General features: G+C 47.8%; 3 protein-coding genes and 1 pseudogene across 5 annotated transcripts; 1 reads left to right on the plus strand and 3 right to left on the minus strand.

The window, feature by feature from the left end:
• Positions 1-260: 260 nt before the first annotated feature.
• On the minus strand, positions 261-7,499 carry MYG1 (MYG1 exonuclease). Of its 2 annotated transcripts, none has more exons than XM_002807108.5 (7): positions 7,248-7,499; positions 6,938-7,050; positions 3,615-3,774; positions 1,399-1,551; positions 1,152-1,274; positions 577-758; positions 261-469 (listed from the first exon to the last, which is right to left on the minus strand). In XM_002807108.5, exons 1-7 carry the CDS (start codon positions 7,461-7,463, stop codon positions 286-288), a joined length of 1,131 nt encoding a protein of 376 aa, XP_002807154.1. In that variant the 5' UTR covers positions 7,464-7,499; the 3' UTR covers positions 261-285. The 2 variants fall into 2 exon arrangements, with proteins under 2 accessions (XP_002807154.1, XP_035112538.2); XM_035256647.3 differs by having other exon boundaries at positions 7,165-7,499.
• A 253-nt stretch (positions 7,500-7,752) lies between these two features.
• PFDN5 (prefoldin subunit 5) lies at positions 7,753-11,593 on the minus strand. 2 transcript variants are annotated; one of them, XM_002752524.6, is made up of 6 exons: positions 11,497-11,593; positions 11,197-11,299; positions 10,863-10,894; positions 9,563-9,637; positions 9,338-9,443; positions 7,753-7,930 (listed from the first exon to the last, which is right to left on the minus strand). In XM_002752524.6, exons 1-6 carry the CDS (start codon positions 11,566-11,568, stop codon positions 7,854-7,856), a joined length of 465 nt encoding a protein of 154 aa, XP_002752570.1. In that variant the 5' UTR covers positions 11,569-11,593; the 3' UTR covers positions 7,753-7,853. The 2 variants fall into 2 exon arrangements, with proteins under 2 accessions (XP_002752570.1, XP_009002109.1); XM_009003861.4 differs by lacking the exons at positions 10,863-10,894; positions 11,197-11,299.
• Positions 11,594-13,065: 1,472 nt separating this feature from the next.
• On the plus strand, positions 13,066-13,797 carry LOC100406123 (ubiquitin-conjugating enzyme E2 L3). The gene has a single exon (XM_002752526.7). It carries the CDS (start codon positions 13,093-13,095, stop codon positions 13,555-13,557), a length of 465 nt encoding a protein of 154 aa, XP_002752572.1. The 5' UTR covers positions 13,066-13,092; the 3' UTR covers positions 13,558-13,797.
• A 533-nt stretch (positions 13,798-14,330) lies between these two features.
• On the minus strand, positions 14,331-15,381 carry LOC100406737 (translocon-associated protein subunit gamma-like; annotated as a pseudogene).
• Between the last annotated feature and the right edge of the window lie 91 nt (positions 15,382-15,472).

A 15,472-nucleotide genomic window follows, 5' to 3' on the forward strand; every position in this document is an offset into this window, starting at 1 on the left:
CTTGTTCCCCAGGTTGGGGTGCAATGGGGTATTCTTAGCTCACCGCAACCTCCGCCTCCCAAGTTCAAGTGATCCTCCTGCCTCAGCCTCCCGAGTAGCTGAGATTACAGATGCCCACCACATGCCCAGCTAATTTTGTATTTTTAGTAGAAACGGTTTCTCCATGTTGGTCAGGTTGGTCTCAAACTCCTGACCTCAGGTGATCTACCCACCTCAGCCTATCAAAGTGCTGGGATTACAGGCATGAGCCACCACGCCTGGCCAGAGATGGAAGCTTTTATTAGACTAGGAGATTTGTGGGAGGTGTGAGCGCTGGGCCAAGGTGGCACGGGCCATGCTCAAGGCACCCTCTCGGGTGCAGTGACCGCCAATGAAGCCGCTGGCATGGACGAAGATGCAGCCAGGGATCCCACTGACCTGGTCCAGGGCCTTGTCCCGAAGACCCCGCCATGGCTCTGGCAGGGGCAGCCTACAAATGGGCAGAAAGGAGTAGAGCAGAGGTCAAAGTTGGCAGCATTCTCTTAACAAGCCTGAGACAGGCCTGAAGGTCTGCAGGGTGGTTCCCTAGGGCCTCACCGGCTTTGGAATGAGTGGAGCTCCTTGGGCACACATTGTACTCGCCATTGTCCAGCCTGGTCAGTGTAGATAACAAAGATGATGGCCACTGGAGGAGACAGCCCAGATTCCAGGTGGTAGAGATGTTCCTTCCAGGGACATCCACCTTTCGCCAGTTCCACAATCTCCCCACTTGGGTCCACCTGGAAGAGGGGGAGCATAGCTAGAAGGTTTAAGGTAGGCCGGGCATGGTGATCATGCTTGCAGTCACAACGCTTTGGAAGGCTGAGGTGGGAGGATCAATTGAACCCAGGAGTTTGAGACCAGCCTAGGCAACAAAGTGAGACCCTGTCTCTACAAAAAATGCAAAAATTAGCTGGGTGAGGTGGCATGTGCCTGTAGTCCCAGCTACTCAGGAGGCTAAAGTGGGAGGACTGCTTGAGCCTAGGAGGTTGAGGCTGCAGTGAGCCAAGACTGTTCCACTGTACTCCAGCCTGGGCAACAGAGAGGAAAAAGGTTTAAGAGTAGAAGTAGGAGCTCCTGTTTATTGGCAGTCAGTAATCCCCAAGCCACAATGCCTCCTCCCAGGCCTGTACCTGGAATCGCTGGGCAAGGGCCTCTTCCACCAAGACCCGGGCTGGCAGCCAGCTGTGTTGGTAGAAATCTAATCTCTGCAGAAACTCCTCTTGAACCAGATTCATTGCACGCTTGAAGCCTGCCTGGGAATGATGAAAATCAGAACCAGTGCTGGCCCAAACTTTGAATTTGCTAGGACTTAAGAGGAGCAAATGCTCCCATTTCCCCTCAGCCCACAGTACTTATAGGTCCCAGGAGCCCCATTACCTCGGTGTCTTGATTGGGCTGGCTCCAGGTAGGATTAAGTCGAGCAACTCGTGCACTCAGGGTAGTGGTCACTGCATATCGAGGCTCCCCTTCTGCCCACTGGGAGATCCCATTGTCCACTGCATCCACCTCTTCCACAAAGTTCTCATACATCTAAAGCAGCAGCAAGGGAAACATTCTTGAGGCTATCTACTAGTTACGTGAAGTCTTACAGGATTCAAAGTATGTTCACACACACACAGCCCTGTGAGGATCTCTCAGCATTAACTGGACGAGAAAAGGAGAACTGGCAAATTCAGCAGTCTGCTGAAACTCAGAGGGCTCGTTGTGCTGTGACTGAAATTCAGATCACCTGATTTCTAATCCAATGCTGCTTGTGCTGCACAAAGCTCAAGCCAATGGCAACACGTGTGGGGAAGGGACTGCGAACTTTTGAACAAGGAAGATCTCCAGTTGCTAGAGAGTATCTGTGGGAGTGGATCCCCATGGCTGAAGGCTGGTACATCTCCAGGTGGAGTGAGTAGGTATTTAGTGACATGGTCAATGAGGTGCAGGAGGGGCTCAGGTCAAGAACACAAGTGGGAGAAAATGAGTGTGAGACTAAACTCTAAAAGCTGGATGCTGGGTTACAGTTCTGGGGGAGCCCATAATGTGCAACGTGACATCAGCAGTTGCTACATCTCCTGGGTCTGAATAAATGGTAGGCTAATGCCTCAAGAGTTTCGGGGCAGACATTTTATGCCAAATGCCCTAAAAAATAGGCCTCCCTATATAGCAGTACATCTGTGGTATGTAGAAAAGTGCTACTCTCGGAGTGCTGAGAAAGTAACGCCCAGCACCTCTTCATGTGGACCCCAACCTGATGATCAGCTAAAACTTAAGTTTAGGCTGAGGCGTGAGGATCACTTGAGCCCAGGAGTTTCAGTCTAGCCTGGGCAACACAGCAAGACCCTCCTACAAAAAATTAAGATATATATAATTAGCCAGGCATGGTGGCATGCACCTGTAGTCTCAGCTACTTGGGAGGCTGAGGTGGGAAGGTTGCTTGAGCCCAGGAGTTCGAAGCAGCAGTGAGCCACGATGGCACCACTGCACTCCAGCCTGGGAAACTGTCTTTCAAAAAATAAACACAGGTTAAGTTTGGTCAATTGTTAGGGCCGCGTGTGGTGGCTGCAATCCCAGCACTTTGGAAGACCGAGGTGGGTGGATTACTTGAGGTCAGGAGTTCAAGACTAGCCTGGCTAACATGGTAAAACCCTGTCTCTACTAAAAATACAAAAATTAGCCAGGCATGTTGGCAGGCGCCTATAATCCCAGCTACTCTGGAGGCTGAGGCAGGAGAATTATTCGAACCCAAGAGGCGGAGGTTGCAGTGAGCCAAGATCATGCCTCTGCACTCCAGCCTGGGTGACAGAGCAAGACCCTGTCTCAAAAAAAAAAAAAAAAAAAAAAGACCCTGTCTCAAAAAAAAAAAAAAAAAATTTAGTCAGTCGTTTAGAAATCCTTCAGCAGTGGAAGGAAAACTGACTCAGTCTAAAATCTTGATACTCCAAAAATTCTATAGTCAGAGGGCAGAAGATGGGCATGCTAAAACAGAATTGAACTCAACAGTCTACGTGCAAGAAATCCAGCTGACTGAATCTGTGCTTTGACTTGTGAACAAGTAGGTGTCCTCAGTACTGTGCGACCCGACTTCCATGTTCCTTCCCCAATAGCAGGAAGCTGCTTGCAGGGGATACTGGTGGAATCCAAAGATAGTTTCATAATAAAACTCATCCCAGCTGAGCTTCCCAATTTATGTACCACTAGTGAATTACAGTGGTGCCTAACATATGCTCCCCTCAACCTTCAGAGCAGCCAGAACCTCTAGAGCCATCTGCTTCCAAACATAAGCAGCCTCCCCTGTGTTTACCCAAAGGTGCTGAACAATTGCTGTTTGTGTGTCAAGAAAAAGATGGGGCCATGCTGCTTTATGGTTTTCAAAGCCCTTCCCAAATATTACAGCATCCACTTCTCACAACCACCCCAGGACGTAGGTAGGGGAGGTATCACCATCTCCTTGTGACATGAGCCTGACTGAGGGAGAGGATGAGTGTTGGGCCTATCACAGGCCAGGAACCCTGACCCGAGGCCCAGTGCTGAGTGCTGTGTGAGCACTGCTCCAGGCAGCCTGGTAGAAATGCATGTGGGGGGCATGTCTGTCCTCAGGTCCCCACCTTGTCATAGAGGGTGCCCACCATGCTGTCCTCTTCACTAGTGCCCAGCAACTGGGCCAGCAGCTTGTGCCCGAAGTGCAGATAGATGAGTCCCGCACTGCTCAGCTTGGTCTGCCATGGCTTCCCAGGGGACAGGGAGCTCATGGTCTCTGTGAAAGACCTGAGAAGCAGAGGGAGGTAGGGCTGAGGTGAGGGACCTTGGCTAGAGTCTCCATGCATTCATTCAGTGGTTAACTCAGTGCTTCCTATCTGCCACATTTTATGTTTTATATGACATTAAGGATAAAAAAACCAAGATGCTGTCCTCGTTTTCTGATTCATCTGTGGAGGCTGACAAACAACCCCGCGAGTACTCTCGCTAGACAAGAGAAGGAAAAGGAAGGAAGGGATGAGGAAAGGGTTCAGAGGACAGCCTTCCAGGTCAGTTCTGAAAGATTAATGACGTGCACCAGACAAGGGGTGAAAGAGAAAAAGCATTCCAAGTAGAGGGAACAACATGAATGATGGCTGAAAGACAAGTGTTTTGATGGAACTTCAGGAAAGGCAGCTCAGGTGTGAGAAGTGAGTAGTAAAAGATAAAGCTGGAAGGGCAGGCAGGGCCAGACCACTGGACTTTATCTTTGGGTAATGGAAGTCACTGGGAGATTTTAAGCAGGCAGGTGCATATTAGAGCATTGCACCAGCCAGCAGGGAGAATAGATGCAAGGAGATTACCTGCAATGGTTCAGGTGAATAAAGGCAAGACTTGAACAGCAGTAGGGTGGAAAACAGAGAAAAGATGTAACAGATGTTAGGGAAGTATAAACTACAGCCATGATTTCTAAATACTAGTCCATCTGAGAATCACCTAGGGAGCTCCATTTGTTTACTTTTATTATTAAATATTGAATACAGGCTGGGCCCAGTGGCTTACACCTGTGATCCCAACACTTTGGGAGGCCAAGGTGGGCGATCACTTGAGGTCAGGAGCTCAAGACCAGCCTGGCCTACATGGTGAAACCCCCATCTCTACTAAGAACACAAAAATTAGCCGGGCATGGTGGCGTATGCCTCTAATCCCAGCTACTCGGGAGGCTGAGGCAGGAGAATCGCTTGAACCTGGGAAGTGGAGGTTGAAGTGAGCTGAGATTGCACCACGGCACTCCAGCCTGGGCAACAAGAGTGAAACTTCATCTCAAAAAAACTAAAACTAACTAACTGAGGCAAGGCATGGTGGCTCACGCCTGTAATCCTAACACTTTGGGAGGCTGAGGCGGGTGGATCACCTGAGGTCAGGAGTTTGAGACCAGCCTGGCCAACATAGTGAAACCCTGTCTCTAATACAAAAATTAGCCAGGCATGACGGTGGGCAGCTGTAGTCCCAACTACTCGGGAGGCAGAGGTAGGAGAATTACTTGAACCCTGGGAGGCAGAGGTTGCAGTGAGCTGAGATTGCACCACTGTACTCCAGCTTGGGTGACAGATGAGACTCTGTCTTAAAAATAATAAAACAAAAAACTGAGTAAATACAAAAGAATATATAAAATATTCACAGGTATGACACAAATGATAGTTAACCCCCCCATAAAAGTTCAGAAAGAAGCAAAACTAAGCATACTGTTCATGCAAATAGACATTTGCTAAACTATACAGAAGGACAAGCGTATGAAGAACACAAATTAGGACACTGCTCACTTCTGGGGGCCGGTGTGGGACAGGATGGAGAGAAGCACACAGGTATAGATGCAAAGGTACTGGCTATGTTCTAGTTTCTTAGGCAGGGAGACTTTCATTTTATGTTCGATATTTTAGAAACGTTATATTCTTTGTTTCAAATGTATAATTTTTAAGTGTATATAAACAAAACAATTTGATAAAAGGAGGTGGTCAATAATGCCAAGTGCTAAAGAGATCAATTGAGACCTTTTGTGCCAGCTCCCTGGTTTGGTGCTGAGGTCACTGGTGCCCTTCTGTTGAGCAGTTCCAGTGGAGACTGGGAGTGGGCTCAAGGGGAATGAACTGGAAAGGAAGAGGTGAAGCCATGGTCAGCTGATTTTTGAAGGGCAGCTGAGGAGTGAGTGTGAGAGCTTAGGCTGTAAATATTGGGAGGGTTTCCTCCTGACATTGTTTATAATAATATGTATGCTATAAAAAAAAAAAAAAAAAAGAGAGACTCAAAACATCATAAATCCCTCTCTCCAAGATAATTACTTTTCATGGTATGGTATAATTGAGGGAGGGTTTTGTTTTTATATCTTTATTTCTCTTAAAGATGGAAGATACTTGAGAAGGGTTTTAGGCTGTAGGGAAGGCGAGGCAAAGACACTGGTGGAACTGTGACATGAAATCCCAAAGGATAGGCTGGCAGTGGCTCACGCCTATAATCCTAACACTTTGGGAGGCCAAGGCCGTGAATCACAAGGCCAGGAGTTTGAGACCAGCCTGGCCAATATGGTGAAACTCCATCTCTACTAAAAATACAAAAATTACGTGGCACGTGCCTGTAGTCCCAGCTACTCAGGAGGCTGAGGCAGGAGAATCGCTTGAACCTCGGAGGTGGAGATTGCAGTTAACTGAGATCACACCACTGCACTCCAGTCTGGGCAACAAAGCAAGACTCTGTCTCAAAAAAAAAAATCCCAGAGGACAAAGTAATAGACTGGAAACAGGGCAGAGGATTAATCTCCGATAGAAGGGAACAAACTTCCCTGAATTGGTAGGAGGGAGCTGAGGATAGTTTGGGGTGGGAGGAAATGCTTAATTTCTTTTTTTTTTGTGTGTGTGTGTGATGGCATCTACATCATAAATCTAAAGAAGACCTGGTAATTTCTTTTAAGAAGAGGCAGGGACATTGAGTTTGATGCTGTAGAGGCTTGAGGGGGAAGAAAAGGATTGGAATGGACTACCCTTGAGCAAGGATTTCCCTTTGGAAGGGTGTAAATAAAGTAGAAAACTTCACACATTTGAACTGTCATCAACTGCCACAATCATGTGGGCCCAGCAGTTAGGTGCAGCAGCAAGGGCACCAGAATGGACTAATAAAAACAGATGGCTTTATCTAGCTGGGACGAAGTCGCTGGTGGGGAAAAAAACCCCCAAAACCTTGGCTAAGGAAGGAGATGAGATAAGGAAGGGGCTCGAGGGACTTCTTGGAACCAAGGAAGGTCCCAGGCCAGGGAGATGGGTGAAGAGCAGACAGCCGGAAAGAAGGATGGTATATCCTAGCGGGAGTTGACTTCAAAGATGAGGCAGTTCTTTTCCCTGACACGGACCAAGGATGGCTCAATTGGAGCAGAGGAAAGTTGAGATCAAGGAAGTTAAATAAATGATATCTGGGAACCTACCTCTGGTGATGGTCATATCGGTGTCTCTCAGGGTCGTACTCGCCCCCCACGTCCACCACGATGTCACAGGAAGCGAGTTTTTCGGGATCCCGGGTCCGCACAATCTCTGCATCCTGTGAGGTACATAATGGGTGAAGGGGCTGCCAGGGGTTGCCGGGTAGGGGATTAATGCTGGACTTCAGGGATGCAGGGCAGGTAGGAAGGGTGCTTGGGCTGCTGGACGCTACCGGAGAGACCCTGATAGCGGAACGCCGTCCACCCTGGAGGCAATGCATGCACGCAGTCTCAGGGTCACTTTTGCGGACCATACCCGGTACTCTGGCAGCAGGCGAAGCAGTGCGCATGCCAGTGCCTCGTCGCAGTGGAAGGTGCCATTGTGCGTCCCAATTCGGGGCGGTGCCATGAGTTTGCTGCAGGGTCGCTTCGAGGGCGGGACGGACTCTGGGCCGAACTTGTGCCGGCTATAGAAGGGTGGCGGCGGCAGCAGCAGCAGCGTATAGAGGCCGCGTAGGAAGCGGTGGCCCATCAGATCCTCCCCGCAGGGAGGCGGGAGCGCCGACCCGGAAAAGGAAGTACCGGTGCACCTCCACTTCCGCCTAGCGACCGTTCCCTTGGCAACCAGCTCTGCAGCGTGAGCAGCACAGTCCCAGCATAGGATTTCCTCCAGCTGGTCAAAGGGCCCTGCGGTGGAGCCTCCAAGAAGAGAACCGCATCACCCCTGTGCATCAGGCTCTGGGGCGAGGCCCACACTCTCGGCCACCCCCGCAATCTCATCACCAATCCCTTGCTTAATCCAAGAAAAGACCAACATTCTACCCAGCTGGCACATTTATTGGCATTAAACACAAGACCCTTCCCTTTCCAGCACCAGGAAGCCATGCCCAAAGGGTGTCCCTCCCCATTTCTGTAAAAACTCTCAGGCCTTAGCAGTAGCCTGAGCTGCCCCCAGGGCTGTGAGCTGCTGAATCTTCTGGCTCATCATTTCCATGACAGCTGTAGAAAAAAAGATGAGTCAGATCTTGGTGACAAGCAAAAAGGAGAATCTAGAGTTAAGAAGTGACAGGCAAGTTTAAGGACAGGAGAACAACTAACTGCAGTTTATTAATAGAACTTTTTTTTTTTTTTTTTTGAGATGGAATCTCACTGTTGTCACCCAGGCTGGAGTGCAGTGGCATGATCTTGGCTCACTGCAACCTCTGCCTCCCAGGTTCAAGCAATTCTCCTGCCTCATCCTCCCAAACACCTGGGATTACAGGCATGTACCACCACGCCCAGCTAATTTTTGATTTTTAGTAGAGACCAAGTTTCACCATGGTGGCCAAACTGGTCTTGAACTCCTGACCTCAGGTGATCCACCCGCACTGGCCTCCCAAAGTACTGGGATTACAGGCATAGGCCACCGCACCCGGCATTAATAAAACTCAGTGATCCACTGTGAGGTCACTAACACAAATTTAGGGTCTATGGTGAGAACAAGACTCCGTCTTGAAAAAAAAGATGCTAACCGCAGATATAAAAACAAACACTAAATGAGTCACACATAATCAGAAGACTATAATGTGGAAAGATTTTTACCTTTCACACATAATCAGAAGACTATAATGTGGAAAGATTTTTACCTTTAGAACACTGGTTCTGAATTCTGATTTTAACAGAGGGGAGCTTTTTTGGGGGGAGACAGAGTCTCACTTCGTTGCCAGGCTGGAGTGCAATGGGGTGATCTCGGCTCACTGCAATCTACACCTTCCTGGTTCAAGCCATTCTCCTGCCTCAGCCTCCTGAGCAGGTGGGATTACAGGCATTCGCCACCACGCTCAGCTAATTTTTGTATTTTTAGTAGAGACAGGGTTTCACCATGTTGGCCAGGATAGTCTCAATCTGCTGACCTCATGATCCAACTGCCTCGGCCTCCCAAAGTACTGAAATTACAGGTGTGTGCCATGTGCCTGGCCGAGGGGAGCTTTTAAAAAAAAAAAAAAAAACTGACCTTGGTATAACTTCGCCTCCCTTGACTTCCAGGTTTAGTTGATCTGGAATTAACCCACGTTTTCTTTCTAAACTTCCTGAGTGAATCTAATGTGCAGCCGGGGTTGTAATTGCTGGTAATTAGTTCGTTTGGGTCATGATTCCTTCCTGTGTGTTTATCTCATCCCCCATTCTATCCTCATTAAATAGGAGCTCCACCAAAGCACACATATTTCTTTCCTCTCAATTTCTCAAACGCTCAACCCAGAAATCTACAAATAGTGATTATGCAGTACGCAGATTCTAAAGATGCCAAAGAGCAACTAAGACATAGTTTTAATCCAGCAAAGGGGACACCCCTGTGCTTCACACTCCAATCCACATTCTTTACCATGGAGATAGAGACGGTCAAGAGGTGCCCCAGGAAAAGCTTACCCTGTTTCATGGCGTGCTTCTCCTGGAGAGCTGGTTGGATTTTCTCCATCTGCTTGGTTAGAAAATCTATCTTCCTCTTGAAAAAGTCCTTGGCATCCTCAGCTGTCTGCAAGATCAGAGGTGAACGAGGGGCTAAAAGGAGATACCCTCTGGCCATGTTGCACTCTAGCTCTTCCCTAAATTTCCCTTCCCTGTTCAGAGGGGCATCCACATGCTCTCACTCACCTTCTCTACATAGTACCCAGTTCCCACATCGATGAGCACGTGCTCCACATCATGCAGCTTCCCAGGGACATACATCTGAGGAGCAAGTATTAAGGGAAAAACTAGCCCAGCATGAGCTGTGATTCTGCAACCCAGCCTGCTTGGCCTCTAAAGACCCTCGTTTTCCAAAAAGCTACAAGGCATAAGGACTGAATAATCTGGAGGCCTTAGAACAATATCTATAACTCCAAATGGAAAGAAGACAGAAGTTGGTTCTTTATGGAGAAAATGATGTATGCTGGAACACTCTCTTGTCCTGCCTCATCCCATCTCTCACCCTCTAAACAGTTCTTGCAGTTCTTCCCATTAGCCCCTCCAGAAAGACTAGATATGTTTTCCTACTGTTGTAGAGTACAAGTGGAAAGCTAGCCTCACTTCCCTTAACCCCCTCAATCATGAAGTAGCTAATTCTTGATGAATTTTTATTTTATTTTTATTTTTGAGGTGAAGTCCTGCTCTTGTTGCCCAGGCTGGGGTGTAATGGCACACTCTCAGCTCACTGCAACCTCCACCTCCCAGGTTCAAGAGATTCTCCGACCTCAGCCTCCTAAGTGAGATTACAGGCATGTGCCACCATGCCTGGCTAATTTTGTATTTTTAGTAGAGATGGGGTTTTCCCATGTTGGTCAGGCTCATCTTGAACTCCTGACCTCAGGTGATCTGCCCGCCTCAGCCTCCCAAAGTGCTTGGATTACAGCTGTGAGCCATAGCACCCAGCCATTTTTTTTTTTTTTAACGATTCCCTACTATACTATTCCTGTGTTCTTTTTAGCCTGTCAGTTCTCAGACTACAAAGGTGCCGTATTGCCATAACTCGCTCATTCAAGTAAGACATTCAGCAAGTGGACACAATCCAGGTTCCTTAGTGACAGTTTAGGAATGAGCCACAATTAAGCTGAAATTGAAGATTAACAGTCAACATACCTGTTTCTATATCCTCCTATTTTGTCTATTGCCTGTGTCTTCTAAGTTATTAGCAAAATGTAAACCACCAGCTTTATCTCCATATTAATGTTCTCAAACAGCAAAGGGAAATATTACATCTCAACTCGACATACTCCTTGGTATTCACAAGGCATTAGCTGGATGTTGGTGTGAAGTTAGATATAAGAGCTACATAGTGTGTAGTAAGAGTATTCTCAAAAACGTTGCGGGGGAGGGGAATCTGAAGTAATCAAAACGACCCTTCTCCCCGCTTTTTGGGGGAGAGTGAGGGAGAAAGGGAGAAGGCAGCAGGTAGCCGTTCCTGTGGAAAGGATACAGAACTCGTCAGTGGGACGAGTAATTCTTTCCCTGTGAAAGCAATGAAGACAAACACCTGGGGAAGGTTAGCGGCTCCAACGTAAGACATTAAAGAGAGTTCCAACAGGGGACAGCACCCACAGACAGTGTGAAAAGAACGGAAACAGGGGCAACAGGAGCAGAGGTATGTCCTGTACATTTCAATTTTAGGTAGGCAACATGCAAAGGGTTCATGAAGCGGCATACGAGATGTAATGGATTTTCTCGTTTCAGTTAAGAAAAACTGGATTAGGAAGTGGGACGAGAGAAGCTGGCTCGCCACTTTAGGTTGCCCTCACCCGCCTACCCCATACCCTCGTTGCTCTTGTTCAGCACGTTCAGACAGTCCTTGGCTTCCACATACTTGGTCTGTACCACTTTGAGCTGGGCAATGGACGTGGACAAGAACTCCACTTCCTACAGAGGACGGGAATAGAGTCAATGAAAGGGCTGCGGGGAGAAGGGAGCCCGGCCAGGGAGGGGGCGGATCCTGGGATCGGATAGAGGTTTCGCCTGGGAAAGGCAGGCTCCCAACTTGGAACGGGGAGCGAGGAAGTACGCATGGGCAGGGGGGATGTAGAGCAGGAAAGAGGCGCTTCTGGGGCTCGTCCCACCTGGTCCAGCTGGTTTTTGAGCATTTCTAGCTGCGGCAGATTCAGCTCCGTGATGTTAATCGACTGCGCCATGTTGGGAAGGAGGACTAACGAAAAGGAAGTCCCTTGGCGAGCAACGCTCTAGCAGTCCTCTGCGCGTCTCTATGGCGCCAGGAGGCCTAGCTGCGCCAGGCTGCTCTATGATTCTCCGTCCCGGAAGGGAAGGGGGGGCTTGAACCGGTCAGAGGCTGAGCTGTGCTTTGGTTTCATAAAACATTCTAACCCTAGCACGGTAAAGTTGCGGCAAACAGGACTCCAGCCCACAAGGAACTTCAAAATCTTAAAGTCCTCACGACACAACCACGATGTTATAAAGTAGTGTATGCTACTCCACATGGGTGGTATAAGCTACTGACAGGTCTTCAGTTCTTTGGTCCGAAGTAGCATCTTGAAAATGGTGCTTTGAGCAGATGAAGTGGAAGGGAGTCTGGAGATGGAGCGAACAGCAAGGAGGCACCATTGTCAACCAAGTACAGCACAAATTAATCAAAATGTTTTGGCCGGGCACTGTGGCTCACGCCTGCAATCCCACCACTTTGGGAGGCTGAAGAGAGCGGATCGCTTGAGCCAAGGAGCTTGAGACCAGCCTGGGAAACACGGCGACACCCCGTTTCTACTAAAAATACAAAAATTAGCCTGGCTGGTGGTGTACGCCTGTAGCCTCAGCTACTTGGAAGCCTGAGGTGGGAGGATCGCTTAAGCTGGAGAGTTTGAGGCTGCAGTGGGCCGTGATTGTGCACTCCAACAGAGCCAGACTGTCTTCGAAAAAATAAAAAAGGTTCTACCATGTGCTATATGGCAGGGATACGTGAGAGTGTAAGATACTTGCTTCCCTTGAGGTTAACAATTGGAGAGAAAAACTTCACGATTATAACTCCACAGATCCACAGAATCTACTGCTAAAGTATACACATTGGTAAGTGTGACAGCTGTACATGAGCAGACAGCAGTAGCCTTTAACATCTACTTAGGAGTCAGGCAGGGCAACTGAGGCATTAAAACTAGTGCTACTCCCAGGGTACCTGAGGCAGGAAGACAGGATGGACGGGTGGTACCTGCCCCATAACACTCTCAACGGGTCAATGATTACCCTTCCTTGGGCTTATCTCTACTTAGCATTTTGATGCCCCTTTCTCCTCCAGATTGTCTGCTGAGGCCCAGCCAGGCCCGGTAGGCTTTGTCCTGTCTTTGCCTTTCTTCCCCAGGCTCTCAAACTTGATCTCCTGTGAGCTGTTCCCATCAGTTTACAGTACCACAGCAGGAAGGGGGCAGTTATGCAGTATCTGTTTTTTTTTTTAAGACAAGTCTCATTCTGTCGCCCAGGCTGGAGTGCAATGACACAATCTCAGCTCACTGTAACCTCTGCCTCCTGGGTTCAAGCGATTCTCCTGCCTCAGCCTCCCGAGTAGCTGGGACTACAGTGTGCGCCACCACACCTGGCTAATTTTTTTCCTTCCTCAAGTTGGAGAAATCATCATTTTAAATTTTGTGTTATTTCAAATCACAAACACTTGTTAAACATTAAGCTTCGGGGGAAGGAGCACCACCAAATCCAAGATGGCGGCCAGCAGGAGGCTGATGAAGGAGCTTGAAGAAATCCGCAAATGTGGAATGAAAAACTTCCGTAACATCCAGGTTGATGAAGCTAATTTATTGACTTGGCAAGGGCTTATTGTTCCTGACAACCCTCCGTATGATAAGGGGGCCTTCAGAATCGAAATCAACTTTCCAGCAGAGTACCCATTCAAACCACCGAAGATCACATTTAAAACAAAGATCTATCACCCGAACATCGATGAAAAGGGGCAGGTCTGTCTCCCAGTAATTAGTGCTGAAAACTGGAAGCCAGCAACCAAAACCGACCAAGTAATCCAGTCCCTCATAGCACTGGTGAATGACCCCCAGCCCGAGCACCCACTTCGTGCTGACCTAGCTGAAGAATACTCTAAGGACCGTAAAAAATTCTGTAAGAATGCTGAAGAGTTTACAAAGAAATATGGGGAAAAGCGACCTGTGGACTAAAATCTGCCACGATTGGTTCCAGCAGGTGTGAGCAGAGACCCCGTGCAGTGCATTCAGACACCCCGCAAAGCAGGACTCTGTGGAAATTGACACGTGCCACCGCCTGGCGTTCGCTTGTGGCAGTTACTAACTTTCTACAGTTTTCTTAATCAAAAGTGGTCTAGGTAACCTGTAAAGAAAGGATTAAAAATTTAAGATGTTCTAGTTCTGCTCTCTTTGTTTTAAAAATCACTGCTTCAATCTACTTCAAAAAAAAAAAAAAAAAACATTAAGCTTCTGTTCAATCCCCTGGGAAGAGGATTCATTCTGATATTTATGTTTCAAAAAAAGTTATAATATTGTGTTTGGAACACAGAGAACCAGTTATTAACTTTCTGCTATTATATAATAAGTAATAACAGCTTGGCCTAGGTTACTGTGACCTCTGACAGATCAAGGAAACAAGTTATTTTCTCCTCTTTGTGATTACAGCACATTGCAAGACATTTATTCCTTAAAAAAAAGACAGGGTTTCACCATGTTGGTCAGGCTGGTCTTGAACTCCCGACCTCAGGTGATTCACCTGCCTTGGCCTCCAAAGTGCTTGGATTACAGGTGTGAGCCACCATGCCCAGCTGACATTTATTCCTTTTAATAAATGTCCTGGTATTCCAAGTTTCCCTTTCATTTAATTTCAACAATCTGTCAAAAACAGCCAATAAACAAATGCTGAATTACATTGAGTTTTTTAGTCTCTAGACTACAAAAACATCTTGTATGTCTCCCACCCTGACCACCCTGCTACTTTTCCATATGCCACCGGCCACCCATAGACACAAAGCCAGGGGTGAAACTGACATGGTCTACTTGGAGCCAGTAGACAGGAGGGTGATGAGTCCTGATGAAGCACTTATGGATAAAATGTAGTTCACTGTGAGGTTGAACTTCTTCAGTGTGAAGAAGGAAGCAACAATGACTGAGACCAGGAACAGAGTGTTGTTATAGAAGATGGAAAATGTAGCTTCATAATCAGCAACTTCATTCCCCTTCCACAAGATTCTTTCATCTTTCTCCTTCCAAGACATCTTTCTGTTATCAGCTTCAGAAAGTTTTTGAGTCAATTCTTTGGAAACAGCATTCTCCCTCTTCTGTGTTGTGCTTGAGAACAAATGTCATGAGACATTTGAGAATATGCAAAAGCTACTAAATATGTGCTTACTAGGGTCATCACACTCTACAAAACAGCAGACTGAAGAAGATCCAGGGGCTGGGCGCGGTGGCTCACGCCTCTAATCCTAGCACTTTGGGAGGCCTAGTTGGGCGGATCATGAGGTCAAGAGATCAAGACCATCCTGGCCAATGGTCAGGGTTTCAATAGTGAAATCCCGTCTCTACTAAAAATACAAAAATTAGCTGGGCGTCGTGGCACATGCCTGTAGTCTCAGCTACTCAGGAGGCTGAGGCAGGAGAATTGCTTGAACCCAGGAGGCGGAGGTTGCAGTGAGCCAAAATCGTGCCACTGCACTCCAGCCTGGCGCCTGGGGATGGAGTGAGACTCTGTCTAAAAAAAAAAAAAAAAAGATCCATATGCCATATTCCCCAGTATAACCAGATGGGGATGGCAGACACAGAGAACATGTTCCCAAAGGAGAGCACAGAGGACTTGGCTGAGAGGTTGAGGCTGAAATCCTGCAAAAGCAGGTCCTCCTCAGACTGCTGTTTGGAGCTGCCTTTGGGAGCCATGGCAGAATGGGAGGCAAGAGCCTGTATTTTTTTTTTTTTTTTAGTAGAAACAAGGTTTCACCATATTGGCCAGGCTGGTCTTGAACTCCTGACCTCATGATCTGCCCGCCTTGGCCTCTCAAAGTGCTGGGATTACAAGTGTGAGCCACCGTGCCTGGCCATGCTGTGTTTTTAAATGTTCTCAGATAAACTA

This window comes from Callithrix jacchus, chromosome 9 (genome assembly GCF_049354715.1).
Source record: "Callithrix jacchus isolate 240 chromosome 9, calJac240_pri, whole genome shotgun sequence".
Lineage (NCBI taxonomy): Eukaryota > Metazoa > Chordata > Mammalia > Primates > Cebidae > Callithrix > Callithrix jacchus.